Source organism: Canis aureus, chromosome 22 (genome assembly GCF_053574225.1).
Source record: "Canis aureus isolate CA01 chromosome 22, VMU_Caureus_v.1.0, whole genome shotgun sequence".
NCBI lineage: Eukaryota > Metazoa > Chordata > Mammalia > Carnivora > Canidae > Canis > Canis aureus.
The window spans coordinates 49,298,616-49,318,763 of NC_135632.1; the positions used below are offsets into that span (position 1 = coordinate 49,298,616).

General features: G+C 35.4%; 1 protein-coding gene across 42 annotated transcripts in view; it reads right to left on the reverse strand.

Moving 5' to 3' along the window:
• Positions 1-20,148, reverse strand: part of CLASP2 (cytoplasmic linker associated protein 2) — a 177,633-nt gene that overhangs the window by 20,592 nt on the left and 136,893 nt on the right. For 24 of the 42 annotated variants that reach the window (XM_077865950.1, XM_077865986.1, XM_077865954.1 and 21 more), the window contains 5 exons: positions 19,259-19,337; positions 14,839-14,982; positions 6,609-6,752; positions 5,157-5,263; positions 3,325-3,478 (listed from right to left, as the gene is read on the reverse strand). In XM_077865950.1, coding sequence (XP_077722076.1) covers positions 3,325-3,478; positions 5,157-5,263; positions 6,609-6,752; positions 14,839-14,982; positions 19,259-19,337 — 628 coding nt within the window. Of the gene's footprint in view, positions 1-3,324; positions 3,479-5,156; positions 5,264-6,608; positions 6,753-14,838; positions 14,983-19,075; positions 19,127-19,258; positions 19,338-20,148 lie in introns of all 42 variants that reach the window. The other 18 variants (XM_077865949.1, XM_077865947.1, XM_077865945.1 and 15 more) reach the window with 1 other exon arrangement.

Genomic DNA, 20,148 nt, shown 5'->3' on the forward strand with positions numbered 1-20,148 from the left:
GGACAGAGAGAGAGAGGAAGACAGAATCCCTGCAGGCTCCATGCTGGGCATGGAGCCCGATACAGGGCTCAATTTCACGACTCTGAGATCACCACCTTAGGTGAAATCAAGAGTCAGACGTTTTACTCAGTCAGACTGAGATACCCAAGCATCTTGCAAATTAGTTCATTTTAAAATATTTCTTTGAAATTCTAAAAGGACAAATTGATTTTAAATTAAAAAATGTAAAAAAAAATTCTAAAAAGAGGTTTCCCTATTGCTTCAAAGTCTATTTTAAAAAGGTTAACAATAAACCTCTGAAAAAATTAAGTAATGGGAATTAACATGATGAGTTAAAATTGAACATTCAAAATGTCAAATCTTATAGTAAAGATGTAAAAATAAACACCTCAAACCCACAGCTGTGAGGGCAAATAAGAACCATAAAGGAATGCTGTTTCTAATGATTCCTATAGTTCCCCTGTTAATGGTGTGACCAAACAATATACAGTGGGATTACCAAAGGCTTCTCTATGCCAGTTAAAGTTATAAGAGGATTTTCAATAACAACACAGAACTAAAATCTGCCAGATTCCATTATTAAGGTAGTAAATTATACAATGAAAGCATGTCAATTAAGTATAAGAGAATCAATTTTTCTTTAAAAAGGCCTGCTGTTAAAAAAAAAAAAAAAAGGCCTTAAGGACTATAACTTTTGAAAGAATGCTTGATACAGTTTGATTACATTAACATACTTATCAAAACATCAATACTAACACTGATACTAATTCTATTATGAAAATCATTACAACTACCAATATCACCATTGTCACTGTCTACTCACAGCAACTGTGTGCTAAGCCATTACTTAGGTGCTTTACAAATATTCTTCAAATATTTACTCTACCCCTTCTGTGTGCCATGCATTGTTCTTGGAGGTGGGGATATATTAGTGAACAAAAGAGAGAATGATGTCCACCTTCAGCGTTTATTCTAGTGGGGGGAACAGACATTTACAAACATAAAGAACAAGTAAAGTATATGGAATAGTAAAAGGTGACTGGTGTATGGGAGACAGTGCAGGATTAAAGGGACCATGAGAGTTGTGGTGGGAGGAAGAGGGTGCAGATCAGATAGGGTGGTCAGAGTAAGCCTCTTGAACAGACTTGAAGGAATTGAGGAAATCAGCCATGGAGCTATCTGAGGAAGGATGTCTAAGACAGAGGGAATAGCCAAGACAAAGGCCCCGAAGCAAAAGCATGCCCAGGAAGTTCAAGAAATAGCAAGGAGGCTAGTATGGCTGGAGCAGGGGAAAGTAGTAGGACATGAGGCCAGAGAGGTAACAGGAGACTCTGGCTTATAGTCTGGGACCGCCTACAGAGTTATAAGTTGAGGAGTAAGAACGGATGACAGGAGACCAACAGGCAGAATCAAGAAGGCCAATTAGGCAGTACCTATTTTAAAAACCCAGGTAAATGAATTGATGATGATGATAGTTCAAGCTAAAATAGCAGTGATGGGAAGTGGATGGGTTTTGGATATATTTTGAAAACAACTAACAGATTTCTTGACAGACTGAGTATGGAGGATGACAAAGAGAGGAAACAAGGACAAGTCTTTGGTCCAAAGTTTTTGGCTGAGCAATTAGGGCTGCTATCAACTGAAACAGAAAGGAAGAGTTCTAGGGAAAAAGATGAGAAGTTCAAACAAGCAACTGGATGTAGCTATATAGTGAGTCATATAATTTATTATAGTAACTTTTAACGTAGGCAGTAATATCATCATTTTTCTAATGAAGACACTGAGGCTTAGAAGTGATAAAATAATCTAACAAGTTAATAACTGCCAGGAATTGGAATTGTTTAAATTCTTCAGCCAGAATCCACTGTTTGAGCTCCTCACACTGCACTCTGCTATCTCTGAGGGAAAAATGTCTCAAACAGTGACTTTTATTATTAAGCTATTATTGTTACCTCATATAGCTTTTGGGGTGGAGAACCTCAGATATGAGTAGTAAGCTGGTTTCTGGCATCCAATTTAGTAGGGCCATCTGCCAGATAGGCATGGGGAAAAAACAGCAGGAAAGCAGTAAGGAAGGCAGAAGAGAAAGTCCTTTAGAGATGTGCTGAAGTACTACAATGTTCTACAATTCTACAAACACTGAGGAACCATGGATTCCATAGGAAATAGTGGAATGGCTTGTTTTGAGAAAAATAATTAACAGTGTAAAAAAATAACTATTCTGGGGATCCCTGGGTGGCTCAGCAGTTTAGCGCCTGCCTTTGGCCCGGGGTGTGGTCCTGGAATCCCGGGATTGAGTCCCACGTCGGGCTCCCTGCATGGAGCCTGCTTCTCCCTCTGCCTGTGTCTCTGCCTCTCTCTCTGTGTCTCTCATGAATAAATAAATAAAATATATAAAAATAAAAAAATAAAACAACAACTATTCTTTTCTCCCCCTCCCCAACTAAAAAAACAACTATTCTTTGTATGATGGCAGAAGCAACAAACTGAACAATATTTACCAATGTCAGAAAAATGGGTCCTAACATTCTCAATTGGAGCCATACAAACTGATGATGCAAATCTCTATCACTAAACTTAATGAGAAAATAAAAACCTATCTGGCTTATGTTCTACCCTCCAACTCTTTCACAACAATCCAACAACACTGCCTTTCATCTGGTTTCCAACTATGCACAACTTGATTCCATCTAACTGTTTTTGCACTTGCCACTTCTTTTATGCAATTCTTCTCTCCTAGATCTTGTATGGCTTTATTTATTCTTTTTTTTTTTTTAATTTATTCTTGATGCAAATGCCACTGACTTAGGCCTTCCCTGACCAATTAATCTAAAATAGATTCACTTTATGTTCTAACCTAAAACTCAAAAGTACTCATCTCTATCTGAACATTTATAAGGAACTTGAAGGCAGCGACTTTGCCTTGTAAAATCAAAGACCCAAAACAGTGCCTGGCATGTGGTGGATGCTCAGTGAATGCTTGCAGAGTGACTGACCCCCAAAAAGTTACATTTGAAAATGACAAAAAGCAAAGTTTAAAACAAACAAACACAAATGATCCAACAAAAATCTCTTTAATGAGGGGCACCTCGGTGGCTCAGTCAGTTAGGTGTCTGATTCTTGATTTCAGCTCAGGTCATGATCATCGGATTGAGCCCTGTGTCAGGCTCCTGACTGGGTGTGGAGCTTGCTTAAGATTCTCTCTCCCTCTTCTACTCCCCCAGCTCAAGTGTGTATGCACGCTCTCTCAAATAAATAAAGCTATCTTTAAAAAGAAATCTCTTAATGGAAAAGCCTGCAATGAAAGAATTTTCAAATACTCACGGAATCACCATCGTCTTTTTTAGAATCCCTTTTCAATGGTTCATTCATATCTTCTTGACTACGGAAGCTGAAATTCTGAATTGCTTCAGTGACACCTCTAAGAGAGCTATAAATATCTTCAGAGTTCATATTTTCGGTGTCATAATCAAATGCACTAAGAAAAAGATGACAACTAATTATAGTTTTAAAACACAAACACATTTGAGATTATGTAGGATTCCCCAAAGCATAATTAGCAAAACCAAACTAAACCTGACAACTATAAATGGTTACGGTATGTCCCCTAGTCTACCCACCAAGGGCAGCTTACAACGACTCTAGGTGCATAGCCTTTAGCAATTGGTTTGTCTGTTACCTTCAAAAATGTTCTGATTAACCAGGGGTCAGCAAACCATGACCCTTCCAATCTAAAAATGTTTACTTTTTAAATAGTTGAGAGAGAACCCTCTGGGGTCTTCTCCCTCTTGGGGAGCTTTGTACTATCGCTCAATAAATTTTGCTGAACTCTACTACTGCTCAATAAACTTTGCTTTGCTGCCCACCAAAAAACAAACAAAAAACAGTTGAGAAAAAAGTCAAAATAACATTTCTAGACACATGAAAATCATAAAATTCTTACTTCAGTGCCCATAAATAAAATTGTATTGGAACTTATTCAGGCATCCTCTACAGCTATTTTCACACTGTAACAACAGACATTGTAAAGGCAACAAAGACTGCATGGCCTGCAAGGTCTGAAATGTTTACCATATGTCCCTTTACAGAAAGTTTGCCAACTCCTGTGATTAACTTATAATAATGGTATAGTTTAAAGATAAATGTATTTTTCACAAATTTATAGGAAGGCAGAGAAGTTTTAACACTGAACATAATACACGTTACTGACATTTTTATAGTCAAATTCTAAAACTCAACTGAAGCTGGAATTTAGCCATCACGTTACACATATATAACAAGGAATAAACAAGCTAAATGTTAAGTTTGCAATCTTTTTTTCTTCCTTAGATGCTGATGAAGTATCCTATAATTGTAATAAATATTACGAAGCAGCTATGATACATGGCTAATAAAATTAAGTTAATAACTATGTTAATAAATATGACTACTATGCATACTATTTTTTTAAAAGGCCAAGAAAAGGGAAAAAAATATTAGTCTATTAATGAGTCAAGAACCTCATCTGAAATACAGCCCATGCTTGAACTGCACAAGTGTCTGAAAATTTTACACAGCTTATATATTTTACATTAAAGACCAATTTCACAGACACATTTTTTTCTAAGACAAATATATGACCATTTCTTTTATTTTTAAATATTTTATTTTTTTATTCATGAGAGACACACAGAGAGAGGCAGAGACATAGGCAGAGGGAGAAGCAGGCTCCCTGTGGGAAGGCTGATGCAGGACTCGATCCCCAGATCCCGGAATCATGCCCTGAGCCAAAGGCAGATGCTCAACTACTGAGTCACCTAGGCATCCCTGACCATTTTATATTTAGCCTTTCCTTATTTGTTCTTCTCTGTTTTTATGTTTTTGTCTATAAGCATATCTGAGTAATAGAACTATGACATTTAATGCTTCAAGCAGTAATTTATAAAAGCTGTGTAGGTTTTCTTTTCACTTACAAAAATTTTTATATCCTATGCATTATTTTCATTTAAAGGGTTAGTTCTGGAATGAACTTAAAAAAAGTTTTGTATCTGCTAAGTTTCTATGTGTCAAGACCTTTCAAATCAAGTGGAAATCAAGTGGAATTATATTAATGTCTGTGGTCTATGAAACGAGAATCTGCAAACACAAGCCATGATGGAAAATAACCCTTTTATTACCTTGGAGATAAAGTATTCTGTGATGTATTGGTAGGAGAAGTAAGAGGACTGGACCAGTTGGCTGGTGAACGTGGTGTTGGTCTCGTCAAAGGACTCCCCATGGAACCCTGACGGGAGTAGTCAAATAAATATTATCATACGATAGGTAAGTTCAACTAAAAGGCTCTTAAGGAAGCCATGCAATCAAGAAGTTGAACAATATGGAAAAGCCATATTTGTAGGTCAATATTTTAAGTATTCAAGTACTTATCTCTGCTTTCTTAGGGAAAAACTTTCTCCCCATTCAAAAATCTACCTCTTTTTTTTGTTTTCTTCACCCACCTCCTGCTCTCAAATATTGTCAACATCTTTCTTCTCAAAGACTCAACAGGATCTCAAACTATTTTAATTAATTATTAAATTAAAAAAAATAATTTTAAAGTAGGCACCATGCCCTACGTGGTGCTTGAATTCATGACCCTGACATTGAGAATCTCATACTCTATGGACTGAGCCAGCCAGGTACTCCCCGCAAACTAACAATTTTAAATTAGCTTCCCATTCTAAGCCAATTCCCTTCCTTCAATCATTCAAATTTTACCTCTCCTTGGGTTTGCTTTACAAATAATTTTCACAAACACACCAAAGTAAAATTTGGTATTATTAATTTACCTACCTCTTAAGATATAATTAAACAATTACCTCTCCTTTTATTTTTATTTGTATTTTTTAAAATTAAATTCAGTTTGCCAACATATATAGTATAACAACACCCAGTGCTCACCATATCACATGTCCTCCTTAATGCCCGCTACCCAGTTTCCCTCTCTTTTTAAAAAGATAACCAACTTCAGTCCCAAGAAATTGTTCTCAGATTGTTTTTTTTTCTCAGATTGTTTTTAACCCTGACTTTACCTTAAGCCTGCCATAAGTGCATGTAATTTTTCCTTTATCCATGATCAAAGATCTGTCGTTTTAAAACCTAAGTTTAATTCTTTAGGCATATTATGTAAATGATTCATGCCATTTAGGTATGTAAACACTGGATTGCTTCATTTATTCAGACCTTACTTCCCTAAAACAAAATTCTGTATTTAAGCAACTATAGACAAACAGCCTCATGAACGGGTTAGTGAAGATACCTTTTAAAGCCCTACCTTCTTCAGATCTTATTTGGTAACCAAGTCTTCCCCCTCTGGTCCTCAAATAAGGACTGGTTAGCTTTCCTTGTTCATACCTGACCACCATTCACTACCAACCAAATCATATATACCAAATTATAACATAAACAAGTCTAACTACTGTAATCTTTCCAGGACAGTATTTAATACTGCAGATGCTGCCTAATAGATAAAAAATAGATATACTAAAAAATAGATATACTAGGATCAAAAGTTTACTTCATGTAAAAGAAAGCAATTGCTGCGAAACCATCATATCACATTAATAGCCAAGAAAATAACTGAAAGATACCTGGGTTCCATTGCCAGTGTTTCGTAGGTGATTATGAAGAAGCTTTGTAGCACCATCCTGAAAAGTTTTTGGTAAAGCTCCTAATAACATCGTAAACTCTGGGGTATTGAGTTCAAATAAGGAAATCAGCACTGACTGTGCTGCCTAGAAAACAAAGACATAGGAGTAGAGAAGTATATTTTGGTTACTCAAAGGAGATAATTTCTTCACGCAACATTTCTGTTCAATAGCACAAGGACATCTTTCCCACAGAAAAAGAAGTTGTCTTCATATGCTCTCAAATTTCTTTTTGGGAGAGTAAGAAAATATTTGACCTACCTTTTTTTTTTTTTTTGAAGGTAAGAAGAGAATATAAAAAGTGTCATGAATACAATCTAGAATTCAATGGCAAAAGTTAACCAGTTTCCAGGGTTATTTTACTAATATATGCTACTTCAGTTTTCCTCAAATGATTACAAGAAGAAAGGTGGATGGAAATAGACAAATACAGGCATCCTACAACTTTCAAAAGCTCACATGACGCCACTTTGCTTTTATGAAAGACCTACAACAGGGCAGCCCCGGTGGTACAGCAGTTTAGTGCCGCCTGCGGCCCGAGGCATGATCCTGGAGACCCTGGATCGAGTCCCACGTTGGGCTCTCTATATGATGCCTGCTTCTCCCTCTGCCTGTGTCTCTGCCTGTCTCTCTGTCTCTTTGAATAAATAAAATAAAAATCTTAAAAAAAAAAAAAAAAAAAAAGACCTACAACAGCATCTACTTTCCCTAACCAAAAAAAAACCCCAAAATGTACCCTAAGGTATCAGAAAAGCCTATAATACGTTATTTTTTTCGGTCTAGGAACTCTGTTTTTCCATATAAATTAATGCTAACTGCTTCTTTGCTTTACACCATGTTGGTGTATGAAAGGTTTCATAAGAACACTACTTTCAGATAAAAGGATAAATCTATATATCCCTAAGCCATACAAAGTCCATCCAGAGCAACTTAATACTATTCATTTTTATATAAACAGAAAATAATGTTTTGGTAGAAATGGGAACAAAATGAAGCTTACGCAGATCAGTTAGGAAAATTATACATTTACTTCCTTCTTTTAATGTAATCAACAGAACTACTGAAAGCCAAACTCTGAAATTCAGATTAAATAGAAAGTTAACATGACTCAAATGAAAATATGTGCATCTTGTCCTGGACCTTCTCAGACCTGACTCTGTGAAAATATAAGTGTTCTGTGTTTATGACATCTGAATATACAACACTACAGGAATGGTTAAATTATGTTACATTGGAGCAGTGCCACACTACACAACAGAGCCTTGAAAGATGATGAAACTCTATACGTGAAGAAATCAGGAGAGGGCTATCATATACTGCTAAAGGAAAAATATAATAAAACAACGGCTGTAACATTAGCCCATTTTGTTAAAAACAACAAAATATACATTGCATGGGTATGTCCTTGAACATGTTAATAGTACTTAAATAAAACTATTTGTACTTTAGGGGTGCCTGAGTGGTTCAGTCAGTTAAGTATCTGACTCTTGGTTTTGGTTCAGATCACCACAGTGTTGTGAGATTGAGCCCTGTGTCAGGTTCTACACTCAGCGGGGAATTTTTTTTTTGAAATTCTCTGCTTCTCTCTCTCCCCCTGCCCTTCTCTCACCTTGAGCACACACTTTCTTTCTCTCTCTGAAATAAAAACTTAAAAAAACCTATTTGTATCTTGAAACAAAACTTTATGATCCTGGGTCTTTTTTGGAACAACACTAAAACTACCTCAAGTTACTGTGAGCAAATGAATTGATGATTGTTAAGGCATACTTTATTCTATCCAGGGTATATTTTGGTGTATGAGACTCAGCTTTCTTCCCCTCAGAGGTAGAGAGCCCAACTGTTCCAAAACCATTTATCAGTGAGTATATCCTTTCCTCATGAAGTGACATCCTTATCATGAATTAACCACCTATATAAACTGAACTATATTTCTGATCCTCTGATCTTCCTTTATGTTCTATTGATCTATTTGTCTATTTCTGCATTAAATAATATGGGTTTAAGTTGTATGATTTATTTATTTTTTATTTTTATTTTTTTTTAAATATTTTATTTATTTATTCATAGAGACAGAGAGAGAGAGGCAGAGACACAGGCAGAGGGAGAAGCAGGCTCCATACAGAGAGCCCGACGTGGGACTCGATCCTGGGTCTCCAGGATCACGCCCTGGGCTGAAGGCGGCGCTAAACCGCTGAGCCACCGGGGCTGCCCAAGTTGTATGATTTAAAATGCAATAGTTTTAGCATATTTTGATAGTCCTTCATTTCTGTTAGTTTATATTTTAGCATCACATTTGCTTTACTAGATGCATTTTTATTCATTTATTATTTCACAACATAAATCAGGTCTTTATTAGAAAACTGTATTCCATTTTTTAAAAAGTTTTTATTGTTTTTTAAAAATAAAGAGCAAGCGAAAAGAGAGCGAGTGAGCGAGAGTGTGCATGCGTGTGAGCAAGCATGAGTAGAGGGAGGGGGAGGGGGAGAGGGAGAGGGAAAAGGAGGCTCTCCACTGAGCAGGGAGCCTGATGTGGGGCTCGATCCCAGGACCCTAGGATCATGACCTGAGCCGAATGCAGACACTCAAAAGACTGAGCTACTCAGATGCCCCTTAAGATTTTTTTTTTTTAATTCTAGTTTGTTAACATACAGTGTCAATGTTATTAGCTTCAGGTATACATATAGTAATTCAATAATACCATACATTACCCAGTGTTCATTAAAATGGACTCCTTAATCCTCAGCACCTATTAAACCCATCCCCCCACCAATCTCCCCTCTGGTGACCTACAGTTTGTTCTTTTTTTCTTTTTAAAGATTTTTTTATCATAAGATTTTATTTTTTAAAGTAATCTCTATACCCAATGTGGGGCTTAAACTTACAACTCTGAGATCAAGAGTCATATGTTCCTCCCACTGAGCCAGCCAGATGCCCCTTCAGTTTGTTCTTTATAGTTAAGAGCTTCCCTTTCATTCCCCCCACCCCTTGCTTGTTTTGTTTCTTAAATTCACAGGAGAGAAATTATACGGTATTTCTCTTTCTCTGACTTATTTTGCTTAGCATTATACTCTCTAGCTCTATCCAGGTCATTGCAAATGGTGCGATTCCATTCTTTTTAATGGCTGAATAATATTCCATTATATGTACACACACACACACCATCATCTTTGTCTATTCATCAATTGATGGACACTTGGGTTGCTTCAATAATGTGGCTATTGTAAATAATGCTGCTATAAACACAGAGGTGCATGTATCACTTTGAATTAGTGTTCTTGTATTCTTTGGATAAATACCCAATATTGTAATTCCTGGATCATAGGGTAGTTCTATTTTTAATTTGAGGAAACTCCATACAGTGGCTGTACCAACTTGCATTCCCATCAACAGTGCAAGACGGTTCCTTTTTCTCCATATCCTTGCCAATACTTGTTTCCTGTGTTTTTGATTTTAGCCATTTTGATAGTTATGAGGTAGTATCTCACTGTGGTTTTAATTTCCATTTCTCTGATGATGAGTGATGGGAGCATCTTTTTATATGTCTGCTGGCCATCTGTAGGTCTTCTTTGGAGACATACATGATGTTCGTGTCATCTGCCCATTTTTAAATTGGACTGTATTTTGGGTGTTGAGTTGTATAAGTTTTTATACATTTTGGAGGTTTGTGGCAACTCTGTGTTGAACAAGTTTACTGGCACACTTTTTCAAACAGTATTTACTGAGGATTCACCAATTCTAGATGCCAAGAACATTTGTGATTACTTGAGAGAGATCAAATATCAACATAAACAGGAGTTTGGAAGAAGCTGATTCCAAGCCTCACAGATGACTTTGAGGGGTTCAAGACTTCAGTGGAGGGCATAACTGCAGATGTGGTGGAATTAGCAACAGAACTAGATTAGAAGTGGAGTCTGAAAATGTGACTGAATTACTGCTATCTCATGATAAAACTAAGTTGCTTCTTATGGATGAGCAAGAAAAGTAATTGAGATGGAATCTATTCCTGGTGAACATGTTGTGAAGATGGTTGAAATAACAACAAAGGATTTAGAATATTATATAAACTTAGTTGATAAAGCAGCAGCAGGGTTTGAGGACTGACTCCAATTTTTAAAGAAAGTCTGTGAGTAAAATGCTATTACTGAGAAATTGTTGGCAAAAGGAAGACTTGATCAATGGAGAAAACTTCATTGTTGTCTTATTTTTAAAATGAATTCTAGGTGTTTTTTATTTTTATTTTGATTTAAAAATAATTTTTAAAATTTGAATATACATGTATGTACAACATGGTGATTTAACTTCTCTATGTTATGTTGTGCTCACCACAAGAACTACCATCTGTCACCATACAATACCATTACAATATCACTAATTATATATCATATGCTGTGCCTCTTATAACCTTATTCATTCCATAACTGAAGGCTGTATTTTCCATTCTCCTTCACCCATTTTCCCCATCCTCTGCCTCCTTCCCTCTGGCAGTCATCGTTTTCTGTATTTACAGGTCTGATTCTGCTTTTTATTTATGTATTCAATTGTTTTGTTTTTTAGATTTCATATATGTGAAAACAAGGTAGGGGCACCTGGGTGGCTCAGGTGGTTAAGCATCTGCCTGTGGCTCAGATCATGATCCCAGGGTCCTGGGATCAGGCTTCCCTGTCAGTGGGGAGTCTGCTTCTAAGGTTCCCTCTGTCCTTCCGCCTCTGCTCCAGCCAAGCTCAATCTCTCTTAAATACATAAAATCTTAAAAAAAAAAAAAAAATCACAAGGTATCTGTCTTTTTCTTTCTTTTTTTTCTTTTTTTTTGTATTTGTCCTTTTCAATCTGATATCTCACTTAGCATTATATCCTTTGGGCCCATCCATGTTGTTGTAAATGGCAAGATGTCATCCTTTTTTATAACTGGTCCATTGTATATGAATACCTAATCATCTTTATCCATTCATCTATCAATGGACACTTGAGTTGCTTCTTGGCGATTAAAAATAATGCTGCAATAAACACAGGGTTACAAATATCTTTTCAAATTAGTGTTTTCATTTTTTTTGGGTAATACCCAGTAGTGTATATAGTATTTCTATTTTTGTTTGAGGAATCTCCATACTATTTTCCACCACTGCTGCCTAATTTCAAGAAACTGCCAAAGCCTTCCCAACCTTCAGCAACCACCACTCTTATCAGTAAACACTGAGATAATCCCTTCACCTGCCAAAAGATTAGGACTCTGAATTCTCAGATGATGGTTAGCATTTTTTAGCAGTATTTTAAAATTCAGGTATATACATTTTTTAGACATACTTAATAAAAGACACAGTTAAGGACCACTGCATAGTGCAAAGATAAATTTTATATACACTGGGAAATGAAAATATTTATGTGATTTGGCTTTACTGCAGTGGTTTGGAACTGAATCTGCAGTATTTCTGAGGTATGCCTGACTTGGTTTTGAAATCACGAAGCGTGTGAAGTCCTCCTACTTTGCTCTTTTTCAAGACTGTTTTAGCTACTCTGAGACTCTTGCAGTTCCATATGAATTTTGGAATCAGCTTGTAAATTTCTACAAACTTCTGGGATTTGCACTTCTTTTGTTAAAATTTATTTCTATAACCTTTTAATGCTATTGTAACTGAAATTATTTTCCTAATTTCACTTTTTGATTGCTCACTCCAAGGGTTTAGAAATATAGAACTGTTTTCTGTGTGCTGTTTTATATCCTGCAAACTTGCTGAACTTACTAGTTCTAATAGTTTTTTAGTGATTCCTTAGGATTTTCTCTATATGAGATATCATTTGTAAATGGAACTAGTTTTTTTTTTAATTTATAATCCAGATGTCTTTTATTTCTTTCTTTCTCCTAACTGTCCTAGCTAGAACCCCTAGTTGAGTAGATATAGAGATTGTTGAATTGCACATTTTGAGACATAATAGTACTCTACTTAGACCAGAGTATAGTGTAATGCATAGCATATCTTGAATTGTATGATGTATGTTGAATAGAAACAGTGAGAGCAGACATCTTTGTCTTGCTCCTAATTTTAAGGAGGAAGCATCCAGTCTTTCAGCATTAATTATGATTTTAGCTGTAGGTGCCTCTGTTAGGTTGACAAAGTTCTTTCCATGGTTTCATTTATTTTTTGTTAAATCATGAAATGATGTTAAGATTTTACCAGATGCTTTTTCTTTTTTCCTTCTTTTAAGAGTTTATTCTCTACACCCAATGTGGCACTTGGACTTAAAACCCTGAGATGGAGTGTCATATGTTCCACTGAATGAGCCAGCCAATCGAGTTTTTAATCTTTTGATTCATATGGTATATTATGTTAATAGACTTTCAGATGTTAATTTAGCATTCCTAGGATAAATCCCATTTACTTAATCATGGTAATTCTTTTTTGTATGTTGCAGGATTTAGTTTGCTAATATTTTGTCGAGGATTAAATACATCCATGTAACAGATATTGGTCTGTAGTTTTTTTTTTGTGGTGTCTTTGTCTGGGTTTGGTATCAAGGTACTTGATCTGCCCTCACATAATGAGTTGGAAAGTGTCCCTTCTTCTTTTTTGAAAGTTTCTAAAGAATTGGTAGTAATTTGTGGAATTCACCAGGGAAACCATCTGAACCTAGGCTTCTCTTCGTAGGTAGTTTTTTGATTAGTAAGTCAATCTCTTGTTCTATTAACATCTATTTCTTCTTGAGTTAATTTGGTAGTCTACATATTTCTAGGATTTGTTTCATCTGTGTTACAGGCATGTAATTATTCACTGTATTCCTTTACAATTCTTTTTTTTCTGTAAGGTTGCTCATATTCTCTCTTTCATTTCTATTCTAGTAATTTTAATCTCTTTTTGGTCAATATACTTTAAAGTTTGCCAATTTCATTGATCTTTGAAAAACCTGCTTTTAGTTTCACTGATCATTGTTTTGTTTAATTAATTTGTGTTTTAATCTTTTTTTTTTCAAAGTGGGCTCCATGCCCAAAGAGGGGCTTGAACTCATAACATGGAGATCAAGAGTTATGTGCTCTACTAACTGAGCCAGGTGCCCCAAATTGTGTTTTTTTTTTTTTTCCAAATTGTGCTTTAATCTTGATTATGTCTGTCTACTTTAGAGTTAGTTTGTTCTTCTTTTTCCAGTGTCATAAGGTAGTAGTTAAGGTCACTAATTTGACCTTATTATTACAGGCATTAACTGCTATAAATTTCCCTCTAAGCACCACTCACAAGTACCTATATCCTGTAAGTTCTGTTATGTCATGTTTTCATTTTCATTCACCTCACTGTATTTTCTAATTTCCCTTTTGATTTCTTTGATCCACTGGTGATTTAGGAATATGTTGTTTAGTCTCCACATATTTGTGAGCCCCCCAAATTTTCCTGTTCTTAATTTCTAATTTCATTCCATTGTGGTCAGAGAATATGTTCAGAGACTGTTCCATGTACACTTGAGAAGAATGTACATTCTGCTTTTTTTAAAATCTTTTTAAAGATTTTATTTATTTATTCATAGAGACGCAGAGAGAGAGAGAGAGGCAGAGACACAGGCAGAGGGAGAAGCAGGCTCCCCGCAGGGAACCCGACGTGGGACTCGATCCCGGGTCTCCAGGATCACACCTCGGGCTGCAGACGGCGCTAAACCGCTGCGCCACCAGGGCTGCCCTACATTCTGCTTCTGTTGGGTAAAGTGTTTGCCATTAGAAATAAAGGTCATAAAATGTATATTATATTCTATGTGCTTATTTGCAGTAAATATTGAAGAAAATTATTCACAGAGTAAGAGAGTAAACAGAGCTACATATAAGATGCAAGAAATCAATGATTGGGGTGAAGAGAAATGCTAAAAAGATGGTAAAGAAAACAGAAGGTCTAGGAAGGAACTTCCCATGAAATAACTAACTTACGTTTTTGAACACATGGAAAATGTTACCCATGGATATGTTACAGAGATGTTGAAAATATGAACAGATAAACAACATAAAAAAAAAAAAAACCCAGGCAAATGAAAAAAATGAAAGGCAAATTATTTATACCACAACAAAGCTTCTACAAGAAAGGAGGTAGCAATAAACCACATGGTGTAGGAGTGAATACTTCCACAGTCAAAAGGTAAATCTTTTGTATTGATTACCAATTGCTTTTCTAATTTATCTTCTAAACCTTAAGTTAAAACATACCTTCCGAACATCAGAACTTTTGGGTTCTGTTGTCCAAGTGATGACCCGAGACACTGCCAGGCGAGTTTCACTGGAATTTATAAAATCTCCTGGATCCATCTGTTTGGCCAGAGTTTCTATGTATTTAAGGATAGCAACCTTCACCTGCAGATGTAAGCACAATGAGAGACGACAATCAGTCACCGAGAGATACAGATGATACTTCAGAAATAATTATTCTTTCGACCAATACAAAATGAAACAAATTAACAAAAAAGAAATTATATAACCACTTACATACCTGAGATACAAACACATGGTAATGTGGATTTTTGTTTTTCACATAATAGCAGAACTTTTAAGTCCCAGGTGTTTTATTCCCTGTGTCTAAACAAGTGCAGAAGACTCTTTTGACAAGATTAGACCCTTCTTGAGTCGGCCTTCAAAGCTTATAGCTGACTCTTGTCTACATTTCCCTGGGAGCCAGTCTTTATAAATTAAGTGTAATTTGGCTTTTAGGGAAATGAACCAAAGTATCCTGGAAATAAAGTATCCTAAACTAAGTAAGTAATCAAGGTGGGCAATACAGGTTTTTCTCCAAACATACAGTAACATTCACCCAATGAGATCATGTTCCTTAATAGGTCCATCAATTGCTAGAAATACCTTTCAATAGAGGTGTCACAAAGAAGTTTTACAAAAGTACCACTGAAGAAAATACACATATTTGTAATTCCTGATGTTTGGGTGCATGGTAGGTAGGTGTGTGGTCGAATGCAGGCTTCACCATCAGCAGAAGGTTGGTCAAAGCACACATTGCTTCTTCCTTCTATTCAGTCTTTTTCATCCTTAGCATAAGCCACTATTAAATTATCTCCTTTCTCTCAGGTATGTTGGGACAGAAAAGCAGGTTGAAAACCTTTAATGGTCATATCTTCTAACATTCTAGGGTTTCTAAATAATGATTCTAAAGGACTCTGTTTAGAAATGGCACCTGGCATAGTGCACAGTCCTTGGATATGGCAGATGTTGAACACGTATTAAATACTGATTTGCTGACTTGGGAAAGTTTACATGTATGAGTAAAACAGCAACTCTGAAAACTATTGCCAAAGCTTAAGGTAACAATGATCTTTCTGCCCTTGTTATTGATCTTAACATGCTACTTGTCTCATTCAACCCCAATAAGGTCTTTGGGAAGTACTGTGCCAAGTTTAAAGGCAGTGAAGTGTTAAAATAAGGTTCTGACTCTTGTACATTTTCCCCCTTCAGACTCCAGTTTATAAAAGAAAAAGGGGGTGCCTGGGTGGTTTAGTTGGTTAACCATTTGACTCTTGACTTTGGTTCAACTCATGAGGTTATGGGATCAAGCTCTGTGCTCAACAGGAAGTCGGCTTCTCTTCCCCTTTCCCTCTCCCCCCTCTGTTATGCATGTTCTTTCTCTCTAAAATAAATCTTTAAAAAGATTTTTAAAAGAAAAAAGTGATCAGATTACATTCATTTCAAAATGAATAAATTTTAAGAACTATAACTTTAAGAGACATATTGGAAAAAATGGAGTTAACCTATCAGCCATCTCAGGTAAAATGTACAGTGGAGAGGGAAAGAGACTTACGGTTAATTTTATGGTAGCAGGCCCAATAAATTACAGCAACATCTCATATTCTGGATTCTTGAAGCCATGTCACCTTCTATGAAATGTGGATAACTAACTGAAAGGTGACTATAGTAAATCAAAGAATGAACATCAATGTAGTTTGTTTTCAATTTACCACCACCGTCAATAGTTGAATATAATTATTTGTGCTATGTGAGATTCAACTAGTGCAGTGTCTTGGCAATTTACAGAGGTGTGTAAAGTTTTAAAGGGTTTCAACAGGATAGGTGTGTTTATTATACCACTAGGCAAAATAACCACAATACACATGTAATAATCATTTGAAAGTTTAGATTTAAGTAGGCTATTTCGTAAGTTGACATACCATCCATAATTTTAGTAACACAAACATGCATTCTTCTTCAGAGAAGGAAAAATTATCCCACTAAAATGTGCATTAACTTTACAGCATATCTGTGAAACCCAGAAAAAGAGGTCACCAAAATTATTTTTTAAAATATTACTCAAAATCACTCTGTATTGCCATTTGCACCATTTTATTGCTTCTTGTCTGACATTTAACCACATGACTGTGAGAAATAAAATTTCATATAAAATTTTCTCCTTTATCTAAAAGATCCATCATTCTTTTAGTAAAGAATTTTATAGATCTCAAGTTGTGTCTTTCTATAACCTGTTCAGGTCTTGTCTTTTCTTTTCTTTCTTTTCTTTTCTTTTTTTTCCCCTTTTCTTCTTTCTTTCTTTCTTTCTTTCTTTCTTTCTTTCTTTCTTTCTTTCTTTCTTTCTTTCTTCCTTCCTTCCTTCCTTCCTTCCTTCCTTCCTTCCTTCCTTCCTTCCTTCCTTCCTTCCTTCCTTCCTTCCTTCCTCTTCCCTATTTATTTATTTATTTATCCATTCATTCATGAGAGACATAGACAGAGGCAGAGACACAGGCGGAGAGAGAAGCAGGCTCCATGCGGGGAGCCCGACGCGGAACTCGATCCCGGAACCCCGGGGATCACGCCCTGAGCCAAAGGGAGACGCTCAACTGCTGAGCCACCCAGGCGTCCCCTGTTCAAGTTTTTAATCTTAATCTGCCACCCATCTAAAGTTACTTTTATTTTTGGGCACAGGTACGACTCCAATTTAACTTTTCCTTGTTATCTTAAAATATCAATTTAGAATTGAAGAGTGGTTTTTCCCTACAGCTTTGCCTGCTTTGCCTGCATGTGTTTATATAATACATAATGCATGTATATAAAAAATAGTCTGTAAATCCAGTCTCCATTTTCTAATAGGGAAGCTAACTTTATTTTAAAATTTTTTTAATTTAAATTTAATTAATTAACATATAATGTATTACTAAGTTTCAGAGGTAGAGGTCAGGGATTCATCAGCCAGGAAAGCTAATTTTAATTTGTTTGTTTCCCATAGTCTTTTTCTTTAGGCACCCAGCAACTTTATTCTCTCCCTGAACTTCTCTATTTCTTAAGCTAATGGTTTAGAGACCTCCCTTTCCACTGGCCCATGAAATATCTCTATGTACATTTTCAACAGCACTTGAATACCTACCTAAACTAGGGACCCCTAGTACCTAAATCATAACCCTTGTTACAATTTATCATGCACTATAATAATGATAAAAAGATTGTAAATTATATATTCTTAGGAATGCCTTGCACAATGGCTAAGACAATGAATTCAAAACATATTTATCAATAAAGTAAATGATTCTCTTTCTGTAGGTCACATTTTAAAATCAAAATAGGTGGAATCCCTTTCACAAAGCAGGTCTGAGAAATTAACATTATGTTGAGCGTCAGTTAACTCTGGGAAGAAACATAACTGTGATTTTTAAGGCAAAATCATATTCAGAAATTTAAAGGAAAATTGATCATGGGCAATAATGCTTATAGAAATTTATTTCGTGCAGAAGAGAGCAGAAAAATATAAGGCTTGTAAATGCACATATGCTTGTTATTTCCCTGACTTTAATCTCATTTAATAAAACTCACTAAGAAAACATCTGTAGTAAAGAATTCAGAGGATTTTGCATTAAATTATTTTTTCTTTTATGTTAAACTTAATAATTATTTTAAGTCACAAATTGGAATTCACCTCATTTTCATATAAATTAACTAGAAAATGTGTGCTAATAATTGAGAAAGTTAATCCTGATTCTAAATTTTATGCACACATTAGAAATACCACATTGCAAAAAGAAAAGTTACTCTTTCAGTTAAGGAGAACTGGAGAATAGTAGGGAGATTAAACTTAAAAATTTTTATTTACTAAAATAAATATATAGGCAAAACTGACATTTTGCCCAAAATACCTACTGAAACTTCTAAACTAAAAAAATAAGCATTGGGAAATCACAAACATAAAATTAGATAAGACTTCACAGAGCAAGTCTGCATTACCAGCTTAGAGTTAGATGGCCATAATTGTGCTGCCTTCTAAATGGAAATCCCCAGTAAGCTTCTTTAAGAGACAGTCTGGCATTTGAGTAACATTTGAAATAAATCTGTGCATGCTTAAAGGGCTTACAGAGGTTAGTAGTTGAAATCAGATGCATACAAACATTCTCTGAAACACGGCAGAATTTTTAAAGAGAGTTAAGAAAAGAAATAATGCAGATTAAAACAAAAACAAAAAAACCTTGGAGCTCCAAAAAGAGTGAAGCTGGTCCCGAAGTGCTGGCTTGACTGTCTGAAAGTTTATAAAAACAAAATCCACTGATGGAACAGCTGCTCATTGGACAGAAATACAAATATCAATATAACTTTATTAATAAAATACTTCAATTCCTTACAATGTCTTTGAAAAACTTTAATTTTTTACCTTCAAGCTTGGTGTTTGGGTCTGATCAACAGTAAATCTCATTAGAATATTAAACTGAAGATCATTTGGAAAAGATTCTCTGAAATAAGCAAAGAATAAAGCAAAACAAAAATTAATCAGCAAGTAAACATTTACCAAACTAAACAGAAAATTATGCTTAATACCAAAACGTGTCATTCAAAGAGCATGTATGAAGTAGCAACTGTAAGTGGTATAGTTTATGTAGTACCGTACACCAATTATTCCCAGAACAATGTGAACATTTGAATCTATATCCTTTTGGGGGTTAAAAAGCAACAAGATAATAAATAATGCTGTGTCTTGCCTCAACTCTGGATTTAATCAGAAAAAAAAAAGTTGTGGGGTGCTTGAGTGGCTCAGTCGGTTAAGGGTCCGACTCTTGATTTAAGCTCAGGTCATGATCTCAGGGTCATGAGATGGAGTCCCACACTGGGCTCTGTCCTTAGCAGGGAGTCTGCTTGAGATTCTCTCTCTGCCTCTCCCTCTGCTTGCACACTCTCTAAAATAAATGAATAAAAACATCTTAAAAAGAAAAAGAAAAAAATGAACTAATAATGTTTATAGAGATATTTCCCCAGACCTAATATCTGAATTCTAGACTCACCTCAACCTAGTAAATGGGTATTGAAATAAATCACCTCAACAATCTATACAAGAGAGTAGAAATATAACATTGGTTCAAACTCTTCTGAAAAAAGATTCTGAATATTTAAGTGCATAATAAAACATTCTTTTCAAATTTAGGAAATATTTTTTATGTTTACATTAGATTGAATAAGATCTTCAACTCTGCTTTGAATCTAATTAAGATAAAATATCATCTTTGAATTATTCAACCAATGTACATGACGGTTTTAGAAAATAAAGGC